The 17,086-nt window shown below is 30.8% G+C and overlaps 3 protein-coding genes across 3 annotated transcripts in view; all 3 read right to left on the reverse strand.

Annotated features, from left to right (window-relative positions):
* LOC145323800 (uncharacterized) overlaps positions 1–10,098 on the reverse strand; it is a 62,439-nt gene extending 52,341 nt beyond the window's left edge. The window contains exon 1 of the mRNA XM_080166359.1: positions 8,805–10,098. Coding sequence (XP_080022485.1) covers positions 8,805–10,081 — 1,277 coding nt within the window. The 5' untranslated portion in view covers positions 10,082–10,098. The remainder of the gene's footprint in view (positions 1–8,804) is intronic.
* Positions 1–17,086, reverse strand: part of Alg7 (Alg7 dolichyl-phosphate N-acetylglucosaminephosphotransferase) — a 570,179-nt gene that overhangs the window by 416,797 nt on the left and 136,296 nt on the right. The gene's annotated exons all lie outside the window — the stretch shown is intronic.
* The window catches only part of LOC145331062 (uncharacterized), a 557,608-nt gene that overhangs the window by 404,219 nt on the left and 136,303 nt on the right, over positions 1–17,086 (reverse strand). The window lies entirely within an intron of this gene.

A 17,086-nucleotide genomic window follows, 5' to 3' on the forward strand; every position in this document is an offset into this window, starting at 1 on the left:
CACTTATGAGCTAACAAACATTTAAAATCAATAGCTGACATCTAGCCAACCCATTTTGCTAATAGCCGTTAATATCAATAAGGCGGCTGCTTGTCTATTATTCAGCCGCAGCTACAAGAAGTATTTAACACTGCTTATATATTTACTATTTAACTGAGCCAATCTGGCCTAAATAGGCGTCCGCGTAATTTGGCAGGTTCTTACTCCCCTTAATTTGTTTCTTATTGTTCAGCTAATTAGTAAAGAAATATAAAAAGAATTTGGGAACTAATTAATTTAGAGTTCTTACAGAAAAATATGTTTTGCTAAATATCATAAACAAAACATACGTTTATCTTATGTATATTGTATAGGTGTTTTACAACTGTGCATACACTTCCGTAAATGTATCAAATCATAAAAACCTTATATTATCAAATTCCATCATTTATGAGCTATAGTGTCTTTTGCGAAAAAAAAAATATATACATATATTGTGATAATAAGGGGATGTACATATTTTAGGAAAAAGTATAAAATGGATGTAGAATATAAGTGGATATTCTGACAGGAGGAAAATTGTCGTAAATTTAGGTTGCTCTTTACTCTGTCATTTATTGGTCAGTTAGCTCATCCAGTAGGAGAGGAGGGAATGAGGTAAAGGGGGTAGAAGGGAAAATCCTTATTTTAGCCCACAGCGTGTTTTACTTTATTAGAAAACATGAAAATCTGGTATAAGATCCAAGTAATAATCTTTCCATTTGTACATTATTTCCATTGCAAACATTGAATAAGTACATTTGCGTTGACAAAATGCATTAAATGATAACAACAATAGATAAACATAAATATGATGGCTTTGTTATATTAATAGTGCTACATTAGGAATTGTAAGTGTTTTTTTAACAAGGATGTCAGTATTAATTTAAAGCGAAGTGCAGAAATATAACAATGAATGAATTGAAATAGAAAAGCCAAACAAAATCCTAGATAATGTTATTAGTTATTTAGATGCATACTTTTTTGTTATAGGTATTAGAAGCATATCTATATTTTAGCTAAGACAATTACGTTTACCCCATGGAAATTCATTTTCCAGGAATAGTCCCTTTCGTGGCAACGCCCCTTAAGGGGCGATTCGTCGTGTTTTTAAAACGGCTTTTTATAGGATATTTTAGGTTAGGTTATGTTATATTGGGTTAGGTGATTGTCCCACAGGATTAGACAATTGGTCCCGAGGGGTTAGAGCCCCACGCAGGGGCTAGAATTAGGAGAAAAGCTACTGTTAAAAATACGAAGAATCGCCCCTTAAGGTGCGTTGCCAAGAAAGGGTCTATACCCAATAACGCTGTTATGTTTTAGATGAGAAGTACGAAATTTTAGAGTAGAAACGTTTTTATTTACCACTTACCTATTAAGTATAGTAAACTATCAAATATCTAACCAATTTTAAGCATATTTTTTCTAAAATCATCTTTATAAATACTTGAAAATATACCTTTTAAAAATATTTAAAATGGTTGACCAAAATTAAGAAGACAAACAAATAAAGTTCTTTATTTAGCTTTAAAATACTTGTGTTATATTTATCCTAACTAATTTTCAAGGTGCAGCGCGATCATTTCCGCTAAATTAATAATCTTATATATTCAAAAGAAGCAAGATTGATGATAGGTCCCTAAATAGTGCAGCTATAACAAGGATACAACAATATTGACGGCAATGAAGTGTTTTACAGTAATAAAGAAAATATTTAAGTAAAATTTAATCATATAGATGAAATCGAAGCCGTTTTGACAATAAGGGTCAAGTTTACTCAAAATAAAACTTTGACTTGTATTGTAAATAAATCACTAAATATGACATTCAGGCCACTAGTTTACGATAAAGTTATCATTTGAGTTAAAGCATATAAATAGCTAACTTGCGAAACCGAATGCCCACCAAATTTGACAAGCCCTACTACTACTTGAAACTCTGTAATAGTGTAAACATATACACATTCATACCAGGGATCTAAAGGGATAAGACAATGGTCGATAAATTGATGTTCATCCCTAATGATGAAACACAAAATTTACCCTTCTATAATTACGATTAGTTGAAACGATTGGACACTCAACTTGATAAACCATCCAAGTTATAAGCCAATGAATAAGAAAAAGTTATCATAAAACTTTGGGGACTACTGTAATAAACAGTCCAATGTCCCCTCCCTCCCTGATATAGAATACACATGGAAGCAAACAAAGAAGACAAAGATTGTGGTATGTTGGTGTTTATGCTATTGTCAAACTATGTTTGCTATTTGTATGCCAGTGTTTACTTCAATAATATCTTACAGTTAGAGCCGAAAATGTGTACTCTATATTATTTGAGTTCACGTACAATTCATTTTTTATGACATATAGGTTTTTTTTGATGATTGGATAATGAAAATTACCTGAACTGTAAAAAGAATACTATCACATTTTACATGAAATGATAAAAATGCCAAATATCTCAATAATATATTAAACAGCGCAAAGCGCCCAAAAATAATTTGGGTTATAAAAAATGCATAATATTTTAAGTATAAAAGTTATCCAAATAGCATTGAAGCTAAGAATTGTATAGATGTTCGCTATTGAATACAAAATTAAGTCATAACCTAATACTTTTTTTGGTTTCTAGTACTTTGTTCCTGGCTCTAACTGTGTAAGTTGAAATTAGATAATATAACATATGTAGGCAATCTAAACTTTCTCCCATAAACATCAAACTTACCTTAAAAATAGAAAAAATGAATAAAAATGTTTTAAAATTAAAGATTCACTCTAGATAGAATTTAAATGAAAATTAGAATTGAATATTATACAATAATATCTTGTCATTGATTCATTATTTTGAGCTGTAGGGACGATAAATCAGTCTTGAAATTCTGCTTTTCGTGGGTAGTAAATTTCTTAGAACACATAGGTAATTAGCCCAATTTTCCTATCCATCCACATATTTACTTACATCCTTTTTAAGCTTTGTTTTGTACCTCTTAGAATATAAAGTCCCTTAGATGATTCGGATGCATTCGTTAGATTATCATAAAATGCATGAAACACTTCACAAAAATTATATAATTCAAATCAATTTAAATAGCTGGACAGCATTCCTTTTCCATGGCCATGAGTTAGACATTGATAATTTGTAACCAGGGAAAGAGGATAAGAACAAATAAATCTACAATTCTTTCATCTCACCAATATTTACCAGCCACAAAACTAAATTTTTAAACGATAGCATAGGAAAGAAGAATAATAGATTTTCCATGGTCAAATCCTATTTCCCTAATTTTTACTAAATATGAGCATAGTTTAGTCATTTACTAAGTATATTTGCGATTACTTTTATTTGATGAAATCTTCCAATTTTTAACATGTACAAAACGGCCTGCTTAATTGCTTCAAGATCCATGTCAGATCTATATAGGAAATAAATGTCTATAAACGAGCTCAAGTTTTCCAAGGAATATATGATTAAAACTCATAGTGCTCCAATAATCCATAATAAACTCTCATTGCCCAGAACGATAAGACCCATTATTTTACTTTATTTAAAATAAATTCATTTTTTTCATTTCATGTTGCTATTTACCTTATATCAATGTATTTAATTTCTAATCATAAAAAAGAAAATTTAAATTTATAATATGATAAATTTAAGAAAACTATGTTTTAAAAGAATTCGATTGTGGCGACATTTTGTGTGTTCAAATATTAAACTAAAATTGTAATCATCATCATTAACCCTTTGGTGATGGTAATGTAAAAAAAAATATAATTTAAAAAAATCTTTTAAAAATCATTTAAATTATTAAATATTTACTTTCTTTTAGATAGTAATGCCGGGTGAGGAAAATAGATTTATTGAGAAATAGATATGCATATAGAAAACTAGCCAATAGGGAGATAATCATATCGAGCCAACTCTAGTACATACATATGTAACATATAAACTTTAGGATGATATGCAGATGGTTGGGCAGCTAAGAATGATTTTCTTTAAAAATACTCCCTTTTTATACACTTTTAACTTGCAGTATAGTTTTATCAGTGACCAAGTGGAAAAAATAGTTAATTTTTAAATCTGCCATAACTTACCACTTAAATTTGTTAAACAAAACCGGAATAAAAAAGCTAATTTAAAAGCAAAAGTAATCTAGGATTTTTTCTCGAAAATTCTACAGAGATGGTAATATTTTGAGCTGCCCAGTTGATATAGGTGTAAATATACATTACATCCAATTTATATTTGTATACATGCAGATATTCAAATCCTTTGTATGTCTTGATCTAAGATTTTGAATAGGACTTGTACCTTATTCCAGGGATGAAGAGAATAATAGTGCTACATTATATCTACACCATTTTATTCCACATAATAATAATAAGCTTGTAGACCCAAAATTTCAGGAAAAAAATTTGGAAAAAGAAAAAAAATGTAGTCCATTATCATATCTCTATATCCATGGAGTTTGAATATGACTGTTTATGTGTATTATAGTGTTATCATATGTGTGAATAAGCTTGTAGATATGATTGTAACATGGCCTATATATGGAATACTAAGAAGAGTCTCTATAATCATAAATTAGCCACGAATATTTTTCGTGTTCAATTACATAAATAAACACGACCATAGCTAATATATTATGAATGCTTATTAATAAATATTTCTTGTTCTTATTATGACAGGGGAAAAATTGTCGTCAATTTAGCTAGCTAACATGGAACTGATTTATTGGTCAATTCGTTCATCCTGAGCTTGATCTTTAAATCGTTTTTATGGTGATTTAAACCGGGGCGATTCAGAGGTGAACCGTAGGTGCGTTGGTGTTAAGCCACAGCGCGTCTATAAAACATGGATTTTTAAAAGATTTTCGGCGCGGTGTTGCTAAATCGCCTGCGCACTCACTAAAATATCGATCCGCGCCAGTACAACTTTATTACTTAAGCAGTGTCAGTAAGGTATTTTATATAAAATGCCGTGTCCGTATGGTATTTTATATAAAACATTAATATATAATTTATTTTAAAAATAACTATAAAAATGTTTTCACGATAGTTTTGCAATAAAATATTAAAGTATATGAAAAAAAATATTTATTTATTAAATAAATCACCCCGATTTGGTTCGGCAATGGCACTCGGCGAGTGCCATTGCCGCGCCGGGCCCGCGCCACTGCCCGATTCAAATCGCCCATGCAAATTCGATTTAAAGATTGATATTAATAATTTGATGGTGCGCCAAATGAATCGCCCCGGTTTAAATCACCTATAAACGATTTAAAGATCGAGCTCAGTAGGAGGGGGGAGTAAAGGGGGCAATCATTATTTTAGCCCGCTGCAAGTTTAACTTTATAAAAACATGAAAATCTGGTGTAAGATTGAAGTAATAATAAATCTATTATAAAACCCTATTTTCAAAATACGACAAGTCAATTTTTTTTAATGTTGATATAATCTAATTCTATTGATCTAAAATATTTCCCTGGCCTTTGAGACAAATATCTCAGAATGAGAAAGCCCATTAAATTTGATCTCACAGACGTTCCTTTAAAAATGCTCAGATTCCCAGAAACCATCGTTGCCTGATTTTCTCACCCAATATTTTTTTGCTAACATTTTATTGCTAATTAATATGCAAAATTTTCATTTTAAACGGATGTTTTAAATGTGATTTAATGGAATTTTAATTTATTAAAAAATTGCATGATCGATTCGTTGATAACCCTTGAACTATGGGCTTAGCCCAAGGATACAGGTATAGGTCAATTGAAGAAAGAGGAATACCTATCACCCAATCATCGGAAAACAGTGATATTTTTGTTTTTGTTTTTTAATTTTCCAAATAGACAAAAAATATGTAATCCTTTACAGAGAAAAATTTTAATATTCTTAGCCAATGAAAAGCCCAAAAAAATGTAATGAAGAGTGGCGAAGATTAAAATTTATCCCAATGTCCCAACTCGCATCCCTGTATCCCTGAGGCAAGGCCTAGAGCAATGCTCATCCCATTTCTTTATACCACTTAAGTTGGGTTCAATGAAACAATTTTTCGGGCATCCAAAAGCACAAAGGCCTCTAATTGAAGGTAATTTTTCAACAAAACAAATCTGCCCGGCAATGTGTTGTTGTAGACGCGCTAAAAGTAATCAGGGTCGTCGTTTTATGTATTTTTTACACCCCGAAAAGTCTTTAAAAAGATCAAACAATTTTTTTTGCTTTAAAATAGTAAATGTCTTAATTCCAGCAACAAATTTTTTAAGTTGCAAAAATTAATTACAGTCCTAATTTGGCTCACATGTTGCTAAAATATTAGCAAATTTAGAGAGGTAATTATTGTATACAGCCAGACTGCAAATTGTAGACAGAATTAAGTAAATAAATAGATTGAGATAGATATCTAGAGAAAAAGGGTGTAGGATTTTTTTCTCAACTTGCTATATCAATATTATAGATTGTCGGCGCGATTTGATAAATATTTAAATTGCTTATGATAGCAATTTATAGACTTACATAATGCGTATAGGTTCAATTTAAATATCTTTAAAAATATACATTATACATTAGTATTATGCTTAGCAAATACAGCCATGTCCATAATAAGCAAATTTGTAACAATACAACAATTTTTGTGAAATGAAAATATTTAGTAAACCCCAATTCAGTAATAGTTATTTATTGCATCGTATTATAGACAGCTTCAGTGATTTCTATTTTTATATTCGTTGTAAATTGTCTGTAACTGGATGATGAAAATTATTTTTCAGTATGGCTGAGAAGTGGTTCTAATAAATCGGATATTAATCAGTTTCGAAGCCATACTAGAAAATATATTAAAATCTTTTGTTTATGTTTTTACATATATTGAGAACTACAGTAAACGAGGTGACTCGGTCATACGAACAGACAGAGTCAAATAATAGAGTAGCTGCGAAGCAAAACAATATATTATACTACAGAGGTGATAAGAATAATGCCTTCCTCAATTTTGTAAATAGTAAAACAAATTGCAGTTGAAATTACAAAGTTGAAAACTATACATTGCATTGTAAGTAGACAGCTACCTTATAATTTGGGCATATCAATACGCCCGTTTTTTGTAGACAAGATTTTATTGTATTTTATATTGCTGCTCTTCTTATGGATATATTAACCCTTGTTACAAGAATAACATTTGAATCTTTTAAACACAATAATTTTGCTTTTCTTTATAAATGAAGAAATGTATATTTAAAAAGCCCTCTAACACTTTTTAAAATAATAATTGCCGCAACAGTACTAATTATCTGTAATTAAAATTTGTGAGAAAATCTTTAAACCAATTATATTTCTATTTTAAAAGCAATTTTTCTTTAAATACAAACAAATTTGAGTTTGAAAGGTCATTCTATTTTTTAAATTTTTTGCCAGCAGCTTAAGAATTCGATATCTAATGAACTTTATGAGTTCTCGGCCACAGAGAAGCTTAACAAAGGCCCCGGGATGGTTTTAGTCTATTTTTCTAACCATTCCTTTACTTTCGCATATTACAGAGCTCCTAGATACTCTTGGCGCACCCGCTAATTTTATATAACATAAGAATGATTGTGGAAATATTACTCAACCAACTGACATGACTTTAAAGTTGATTTGTATAGTAGCTTCGCTACTAAATATAAAGAAAAATTACAAGTTGTATAAAAACTGTTGGTCTGATGTCATAAAGTTATATTTTGTCAACACTTTATCATTTGCCTTGGGGACATCAAAATAGTAGTTTTTTACAAAACATTTCCGTAGAAAAAAAAACACGTATATAAGTGACGAATCAAAAACAGCTAACATACCTACTCTTGAAGCAAAAATGAACAGTAAAGTATTATTCAATGACACAAGAATATTTCTTTAGTAAAATTAATGGTTGAGCAATTTTGTTCATTCATGTTTACCTGTATAGTTTAATACTAAAAGTTTACAAAAATGTGTATTTGAGATAAAAACTAAATTTTTACATTAAAACATAAATTTAAATCTAAAACGTCCATAAAAAGCCTAACTCTAGCATTCAAGCTACACGTGCTGTAAAATATAAATTTTAAACTACCCAATGTCAATTAAGCATCAATATATGCGCCTTATTCTCATATGAAACTCACATTATATGTACATACATTTTTGTATCAAAACTACTCTATTTCTGGTGAATTTTGTACGTCAAATATATAAACCTAGCGGTTGCGCTCTTAGTATCTAGCTAGGGGCTTGGAAATCGAATTGATAGGGAAAAGCAAAAAAAGAGCCTAAAACCATTCCGGGACTTAATCGGTTCAGCATTTGTCGAAATCTTAAGCTACAGACAAATAACTTTACTACTTAAAATGACTACTTAGGCCTTTCAAATTTTATGAGCAGCATTACGAAAATAATTTTAAATATATTTTTCTATTCATCAAAATGTTATTTTTCTATTGCTACGCTATTGTACATGCTTGTTCTTAAACATTAAGCATGTTTCAGCGCTAACTTGTTGATATACATGTTTTTAAAATGTTAAAATATACATTTTGAATATTTATGTTTATACAGATGTTTAGGTGTGTGTGTGTGTGACATTTTTTTCCTAAGGAAATAAGACGTCAAGACGCCTGCATTTAAGAATGAAAAAATTGCATATATCCTTTAAATTGTCAAACAGCCATGAAATATAAAATCGTATTTTTCCTTGAAAGATTTCTAAATGACTAGTTTCAATATATGTAAATGTCACTGAGGATGGCGCAATTTTCATATTTTACCAATATTTCTTACCTTTTTTCTAGCTGAACTTCATAAGAATCCACCACAATGTCCACTTTTCTTGCCCCACCATCCATGCGAGGAGAGTCTTTGGGACCAGCGGTCAACCTTGGCGAGTCTCTGGGACCCGCGCTAAGCCTCGGGGAGTCTCTGGAACCAGCGGAGAGCCTCGGAGAGTCTTTCGGGCCTGCGGTCAGTCTCGGTGAGTCTCTTGGGCTAGCGCTGATTCTCGGAGAGTCAAGAAGACTTGACGCGGAAAGTTTATGATTGAATTGTCCGCCAGTCTTGCTGATTTTCTCAATTCTCTGGATCATGGTTGTCACCCTTTTCTCTTGGATTGCGCTGAGCTCAGGATTCCGTAACTTATCGCTGACACCCGCGTCTCTTGACGATGTTGACAATTCATCCGTCGATGACATTGAGGACATGTGATCGGAGCCCGTGTCTGTAACAGTTCGTTTGTCCCACACATCTGTCTCGGAAAGATTAACCGTGACATCCTCAACAAAAGTTTCAGTCAAGCTTTGTTCATATTTAATTTGAACATCCTGCACCGCAGTTTCCTCTGAAATGATAACAAGATCAGCGGCGGGGTCAAGATTAGTTGCTGCATTATCATCCAACACCTTTGTGTCGTCAAATTCATCCACACTAGTATTTTGTTCATCTTTTTGTTGATGCAAGGATGCAAAATTTGCTTGTTGAATATGATTAGTTTGTGTATCCTGTGTTTCAACAAGAGAGGCTTGCATGATTTGCTCACCTTCATACACTTCATCCTGATCTTTGACTTCTATATTATTGGTTTCATCCTCATTTATTGTTTTGGGAGTGGTCGGAGGGGTAGCTGTTGTGGGTTCCAGATGTACAGTTACACCCTCCCCCTCGTAATTCTCAGTATACAACTGTGTATTGTTGATGACATTATGACCTCCCTCTTCTCCAGAACTAACATCTGAGTCACTGAGATTTAGCTTTTTTCTGCCACCACCGTCATAAAAATCTTTGTTGCCTCCGGCGCCGCACATTATGTCACAATCACTGATAAGTGAGCTGAATGTATTATTATCAGGCACTCCTTCGTCATCATTGTTGGTGTTCTGTTGTCTGGTTATGGTCATGCTGGTGTAGGATTCATTCAGTGTCACAGGGTCATCATCATCATTGTCACTGGAGGTCAGGAAGCTGTCACGGCTGGACAACGACTCCTCTGTCTTCATGTCCTCCATGTTGCCGTTCATCACATCCTCAATCCTGTTATGCTGGTTGTCCGCGGGCTCCAAGCTCATCTCAATGCTCTTGTTTATTTCTGTGAGTTGAAATTGATTGTCAAAAAATTGTGATCTTAATTTTAAAAGATAGCTACTCTATTACTAAAGCATGTCCGTATGTCCGACCAACATCCTGCTAATTCTGCATTTCAAATTCAGTCTAATACGTTTAACAACACAAAAGTGAGAAAAATATTCCCTAAATTTTGTCGTTACAATTTTGCTAGCATAAATCCGACCATAACTTTTTATGGTATATCCATAAAAAATAGGGGAAAACAAGGAAATTTTTTGTCCAAACTACATTTTTGCAGCAAAAGAGATAAATATTACATTTGAAAATTAACTTTTTTGTTAGCAAATTATGTTCTTAAAGATTTAAAAAATCTAGCTCATGCTTGGTCGAACTCAGTAAGAAATCTTAATTATATAGAAGCAATGCTTAAATAAAAGGAAGGATACATATAAAATCTACATAATCCAATTTATGCCTCATAATATTTGACAATTTTGTCACATTTTTTTCATGCCAGCCATTTTATGATGCATAATTTTTTAATAAAAATTAATGGAATATAAGATATTTGTATTATGTTAAAGTTAGAAAGGGAGAGCATATAATCTTTACAACGATTGTCCTAACCCCGAGTCCCTGGCTTCAAAAAATAATTTAAAACCAATAAAAATGCACAAAGGCAAAAAACTTGTCATGTATAATCCTAACTTATGGTTCATGATCAGGGATACAGGGATTGGCACTGGGACGATAGATTAATCCTCTGACATGTATAAAATTATTGACATTTTCATTGGTAAAAACGAGAGAAAGAAAGTGTTGTAGAATATTTATTCGTCATTGTCTATCCTCTGTTGATGGTATATGTAAAATAGTGAAATGCCTATTATTTATGAAGAAAACATCTGAAGAATTTGGTAGTATCCCATTTTTAACTTTAAGGACCATCAAAGTCACCCCCTCCCCTTTTTCTTTCATTATTTCAAAAAATTTCTTCTATCCACTACAGGAAAGCCTCTTTGTGACCATTACCTTTCTTTTAACAAAACTAACTAAAACATCACAAATAATCCTTTTTAAATAAAAAATTGGGGGGGGGGGGGAGGGGTAATTATGTTCCTCTAACCATTGCATTGGAGAGATATTACCAAGAATTTAGTTGGACAGGAAACCTGCTGTGACGGGCTCAAGGAAATCAATACAGAAATAAAGGATTAAATAAATAAGGGTTTGATTTCTTAAAGAGGAGTAATTAAAGCATAGTCTTTTTATCTCTTAAAAAGTCTTTATCACGAATTGACTTGTTGCTTTTTAATCCTTACATTGAATGGATATAAGCAAATCAGATTATTAGGGTTTACTTTTCTTTTTTCAACTTAAATTTTGTTAGCTTAAAGTGGAATGAGAATAATTAGCTATTTAATTTTTCCTTGATCCCTGGAGTAAACCCAAAGAAGGCATCTTCGTGGTTTTACAAGAATAACCCTTCACAGATAATTGTCAAAATAGAAATTTGTAGCATTCGTTGAAATTCTTGCAAAAAAAAGGACGGCAGCAATTACAAGCTAACAATCATATTTTCAAGAATTAAAATGTTTTGTTACTTTGTTTTTGTAGGTATTTTGGATAAAAAGAAAACTGTTTTTTTTATTAAAATCTACCAATAAACAAGAAATTTTATCGTTTACTGAAGTATAACGTTCTGACATTATAAAGTTGCTATGCTACTAATGATATACATATAAGGAAAATAATACTATGAAAAACAATATGAAATGCAAAAAAAATCAAATATTTCTGGTAATATTTCAATTGTTAGCAAATTAACTCATTATTTTTGGTCTTTGCAACGTAATAACCAATGATTTATTACATAATTGTTTAAAATATTTTAACTTTAAAACTTTAAATGTAAAAGACCATTAAAAATGAAGATTTTCTTCATTTAGATTTTGGTATTCCGTCCGTTTTTGTTTTACAATCATTATTTGAAAATTGCTTTTTTGTTGTTGTTTACTGTTAATCTATAGTTTAACAACTTTAAATGATATTAAACTTAAAATAATTCTTTATAGCTAAGCCTTGTCTTAAGAGATTTAAAAACAATTTGTCTATTTCTTAAGGGATCTTTTAAAAAGAAAGTCTGGAAGGCACTCCTTATTTTCTCTCTCTAGGAAGAGTTCAAAAATTAACTTAACATAGAAACATACTATAGAATACCAAAAGATGCTTTTTAATATAAAAATAAACAATTGGCTGCTATTTGAAATAGGACTCTGAAAGTTCTTGAGATGATTCCTATGATACATCAACATTTACTCTACAGATTAATTTGTCTTATAAATCCTTGATATTTTGTTTTTGTATCTTTAAGTTGCGCTTATTGATATTGCCATCCTTGTTTATTGACGTTTTGTGTGCTATCGAGCCTTTAGGAGCTGAATAAACTACCTGTTTATTAATCTAGAGTGCTCTATGTAGTCTGCCCAAACAAACACAAAAAAATGAGACATTCATATAAAATATTCATACATATTGTTAAAGACATTCATGTTTCCTAAAAGCATCATAAACCCCTAATTCTCTATACTAAAGTAATTATATTTTTTTGTGTTTAGTTAGATCAGATGAACTACTGAACCGATAGATCTATAATTTTCAGGGAAGCTTTATACTGGTCTCTGGTGTAAAGTCAGAAGTTGTATGAATCCTGATATATTCTATTGCAATGGTTTAAAGTAATTTTTCTTTATGGCTTCTACTTAAACATATAATCCATGCATATGATATATTGCTTATATTCTATTAAAATATGTTAATACTTGGAATAAAATTTCAATTTTAAACACAAAGTAAATATAATTTATCTAGTTTTTATCGGTATCATATTGAAAACAAGAACGTTAGCATACTTTTGTGTTGTGTATAGTACAAAAGAAAAATTTATAAATAACTAGTTTTTTAGTTTTTATGTTTTGATTTATTTGAAGATAATTTAAATGGAGTCTTATATCGAACTATATAATATTTTCCATAAAAAAAACAATAAATAGATATTGTGTTGAAATTTAAATCTTATCAAATCACTCTGCAAGTTATCCTTTAGCTACCTTATCATGTAATCTTCAATTTTTTAGTAGCGAAGCTACTCTATAATTTGAAATGTCCGTCCGTCCGTATGTCCGTATGTCCGTATGTCCGTATGTCCGTATGTCCGTCTTAGTTTGGGGGAAACGTGATTTTCTCGGCTCCTATAAATGATAAAAAGCTGAAATTTTTTGACAACATTCCCATTATTAAAGAGCACAATTAACTATGAAACATCAATGGCAGTAGGACCGCTTTTTAGCAGGTTTTAGGCTATTTTTGTATTTTTCACATTTTTCTCCATATCTTTGGTGTTTATGGTCCGATTTCCAAAATTTTTTCAGTTATAGTAACAAAATAAAATTTCCTGTCGTTTTAAGAAAACAACTATGACGGTCAGACTGCCTTTAAGCAGGTTTTAGGCTATTTTTGTATTTTTTACATTTTTCTCCGTAACTTTGATATTTACGGCCCGATTTCCAAAGTTTTTCAGTTATAGATATAAAAATTAAATTTCCTGTCGTTTCAAGAAAACATCAATGGCGGTCAGACTGTCTTTTTGCAGGTTTTTGGCTATTTTTATATTTTTCACATTTTTCCTCATATCTTTGGTGTTTATGGTCCGTTTTTTTTATTTTTGTAGTTAAAAATATCAAAATTAAATTTCCCGTTATTTTGAGCATCCAGTATGTAATTTACTTTGACCGTTAGTCTGTTAGTCAAATTAAAAACAAATGTTGAAAAGGTTTCGTGATTTTTTCCTAATATACATGCTTTTGACAACTAATATCTAAATTCTTATTTAATTGTTTGTGCTTCGCTACTTATGGATGTTGTCATCCTTGTTTTTAAATAATCATGTTTTAAGATAACAAAACATGATAATTTTAAGTCGATACACCTCTATTATCTTGAAGTTGGTCTGTCTGACCCTACATCTACATGTTTGATTATTAGAAATAATAAAATTAATGTAGTTAGTTTAATGATTGTATGATTTCGAGTATTTTTTGGTTCATGCGCTTTCGAAAAAATCCATTTTTGTTTGACGTAGCAATAAACCTGTTTTTTTACGTATAAAATGATAAAAATGTGAAAGCCAGAACCCTATTCAGCCCTCATCAATCATTCAAATCCTAGCTAGACCTATTCTGTCTGTACAATGTCAGGGTAAGAGGGATAGGAAAAAAGGAAATTGGGAACTGGTTTTAATCCAGCGGATATCAATCGGTTTGAAAGCCATACTGGAAAATATCCGTACTTCCCTGTAATTCTGTAATTCTGTAAAGTTTCAACACAACATAACATTTACACAACACAAAAAAAGTCGAGAAAAAACTTGTCCATAATAATGTCCAGCATTTACAAATTTGCTTAGAAAATTAAAAGTAAAATTTCTTTAGATTTTAATTAATTTGAAATAAAATTTGGGGAAATAGAAATAGAAAAAATTCTTTTGAATTTATGAATTTCTTTAAAGTTAAATTCTAAATCCTAAATAAGAATATCTAAATCTAAATGGAATATAGAATTTATATTCTTTAAGTTAACTAAACCTAAGTTTTGAATATTTCAAGTTTTAAGCATCGCAGCTACTCTATATCAAATATGTTTATGTTTAATGTACACTCTTTCTTTTTTGATGAATACACTTCTTTTATTGGTGGATTTTAATATACATGTAAAAAAGATTTCTTGAAATAAATAAGGTCACATTACAGCAACACACATAATCAGTGATTTATTGACAAAACCTTCTATAGAGAAAATTCTAACATTCTTCAAAACTTAATTTTACAATGTTGTACATTTAACTTTGACATTTATATATTTTTTTGTTACGCTACTCGTGGTCATTACTGTTCTTTTTAGACTTGTTCTTGTTTGTATTAATTACGTTTCTTTTTCTTGCAAGTGATTAAAATGAGAAGTGTTTTATAGGGTCTAAAAACGTAGACAAATTTCAAAATTAATTACAGTGGTATCTTTGATTATCTTCAGTTTTATCTTAACTCCACTTTTAACTGTTCCTTTCTTGGCATGGGGACTAGATTCATGGCAGGGATCTAGGGATTTGCCAATTCACAATAAATAAATCTTCATACAATTTTCATTTATAATCTTGCTATGAAAGCAATAAATAGTTGGGGCAGTTAAGGGATGTAGATCGATTTAACTACGATGGTTATTCCTTATACCTAGTCATGATTGATAAAGCTTGTGATCTTTGATTACTAAATTTTGTATAGTCTGTCAAGAATTTGTGACAAAACTAATATAAATATTAAATAATCTAAAAAGAAGGTATCTAGAATTTACGACAGATTTTTTAAAAATGCTTAAATTATAGTTATCTATCGCATGGTATTATAAACAACTTTCCGAAGATATAAAAATGTACAATTATAAGATTAAAACTATTTTTTAGCCCGTGCACAGGCTTATGATTGTACATTTTCATATTTGTAGATAACTGGATACAATACGATGCTATACATATTTTTTCAATATGGATGAGAACCAGTTCTAATCCACCGAATATTAATCGGGGTTTTGAAGCGATACTAGAAATTTAATCATAGTAAGACAAAAGCTTCTCCATTTTATCAGTACAAGTTTCATATGCTGTACTGAAGTATGGCCAAGGCATGAAGATAATAAAAGAGGGAGAGAGAGTTGATCTTGGTAACCCCTTAACCAAACATTCATTGAAAAATTCATGCATAGATCATGTCTGATATATTGAATAACTCATTTTAATAATCTTTGTCTGCTGTGGATTTAGGGAGAGTCAAATGAAAAAAAAGTTACTTTTTTTCATACAGACAGGTGTACAGACATATGTTAGTTAAAGTGAAGCTTCGCTCTTTTAAAGTCTTGAGTTTAATTCTAATTCTTTATTTATGACTAGGCTTTTTCGTATAATGTTTAATTTTCCAATTAAATTACTCATTATTCTCAAAATAAATTACTTTAAGTTGGGCCAGACATACACTTTAACTTTATATTACTATAATCACCCCTAAGTACGCCTTTGTTAATGGCGTAATAGCCAGGCTTCTTTATTTATGTTCTTGTCTTAAAAAGTTGGACACGAGAGAGAACTATTTGGCAATATCCCTTGAATGGACATTGAACAACACATATCCCCCCCTTCCTCTCCCCCCAAAAAGCTTTATTGAGAACTTATGTGTACCCCTATGGAGCTTTATTCATTCGGGCTGCCCTTAACCTTACTCTATCCTGACCTAAAAGTATCACCGTAAATAACCTTTTTATTTGTAATAATGAGAGAGTGGGTTTTGGGGTTTTCTACTTTCGATTTCTAGGATTTTTACCACTATTTATCTCTACGCCAAATCTTTTTGCCCCCATGTTTTCTCTCTTTCTCTGTCTATATAAAGCATATGAAAGCTTTCCTCCTATACCTATTCACTTTTTCCAATAGCTTTAGTTTACATAAGCATTTTCTCTTCATTCTACCTTTTTTCAAGAGAAAAGCTCCTCTATAACTAAGTAATATCCACCAGTACAGCTTAAAGATTATGTAAGACCTGTTCTGGATTTAAAGCCTTGTGTGAAGATTCATATAACATTAAGGTATAATCTCGAAAGCTAAGCAATTCTATAATTCTTAGAATAGGGTAAGTACGTCCTTTTTTATCAGAATTTACAATTCTATAATTTTTAGTTCTTTTGCTCCCTATCTTATATATTTGGATCCACTTGTTCGGATGTTGTCATCCTTGTTGAATTTACAAATATCGCTGTCTATTTGTATAAGATTAAACATTCACTTTGTATTTGAAATATTGAAATACAGGCCAATAGAAAGAAACTAACAGATGTTTTATTTGAATCAATTTAAAAATATCCGAAGATTTTGATTTGATTTTAAAACAAGAATAATTCTGTTAAAA

This window comes from Acartia tonsa, chromosome 1, assembly GCF_053477335.1.
Source record: "Acartia tonsa isolate MP-2025a chromosome 1, ASM5347733v1, whole genome shotgun sequence".
In the NCBI taxonomy this organism is placed as follows: Eukaryota; Metazoa; Arthropoda; class Copepoda; order Calanoida; family Acartiidae; genus Acartia; species Acartia tonsa.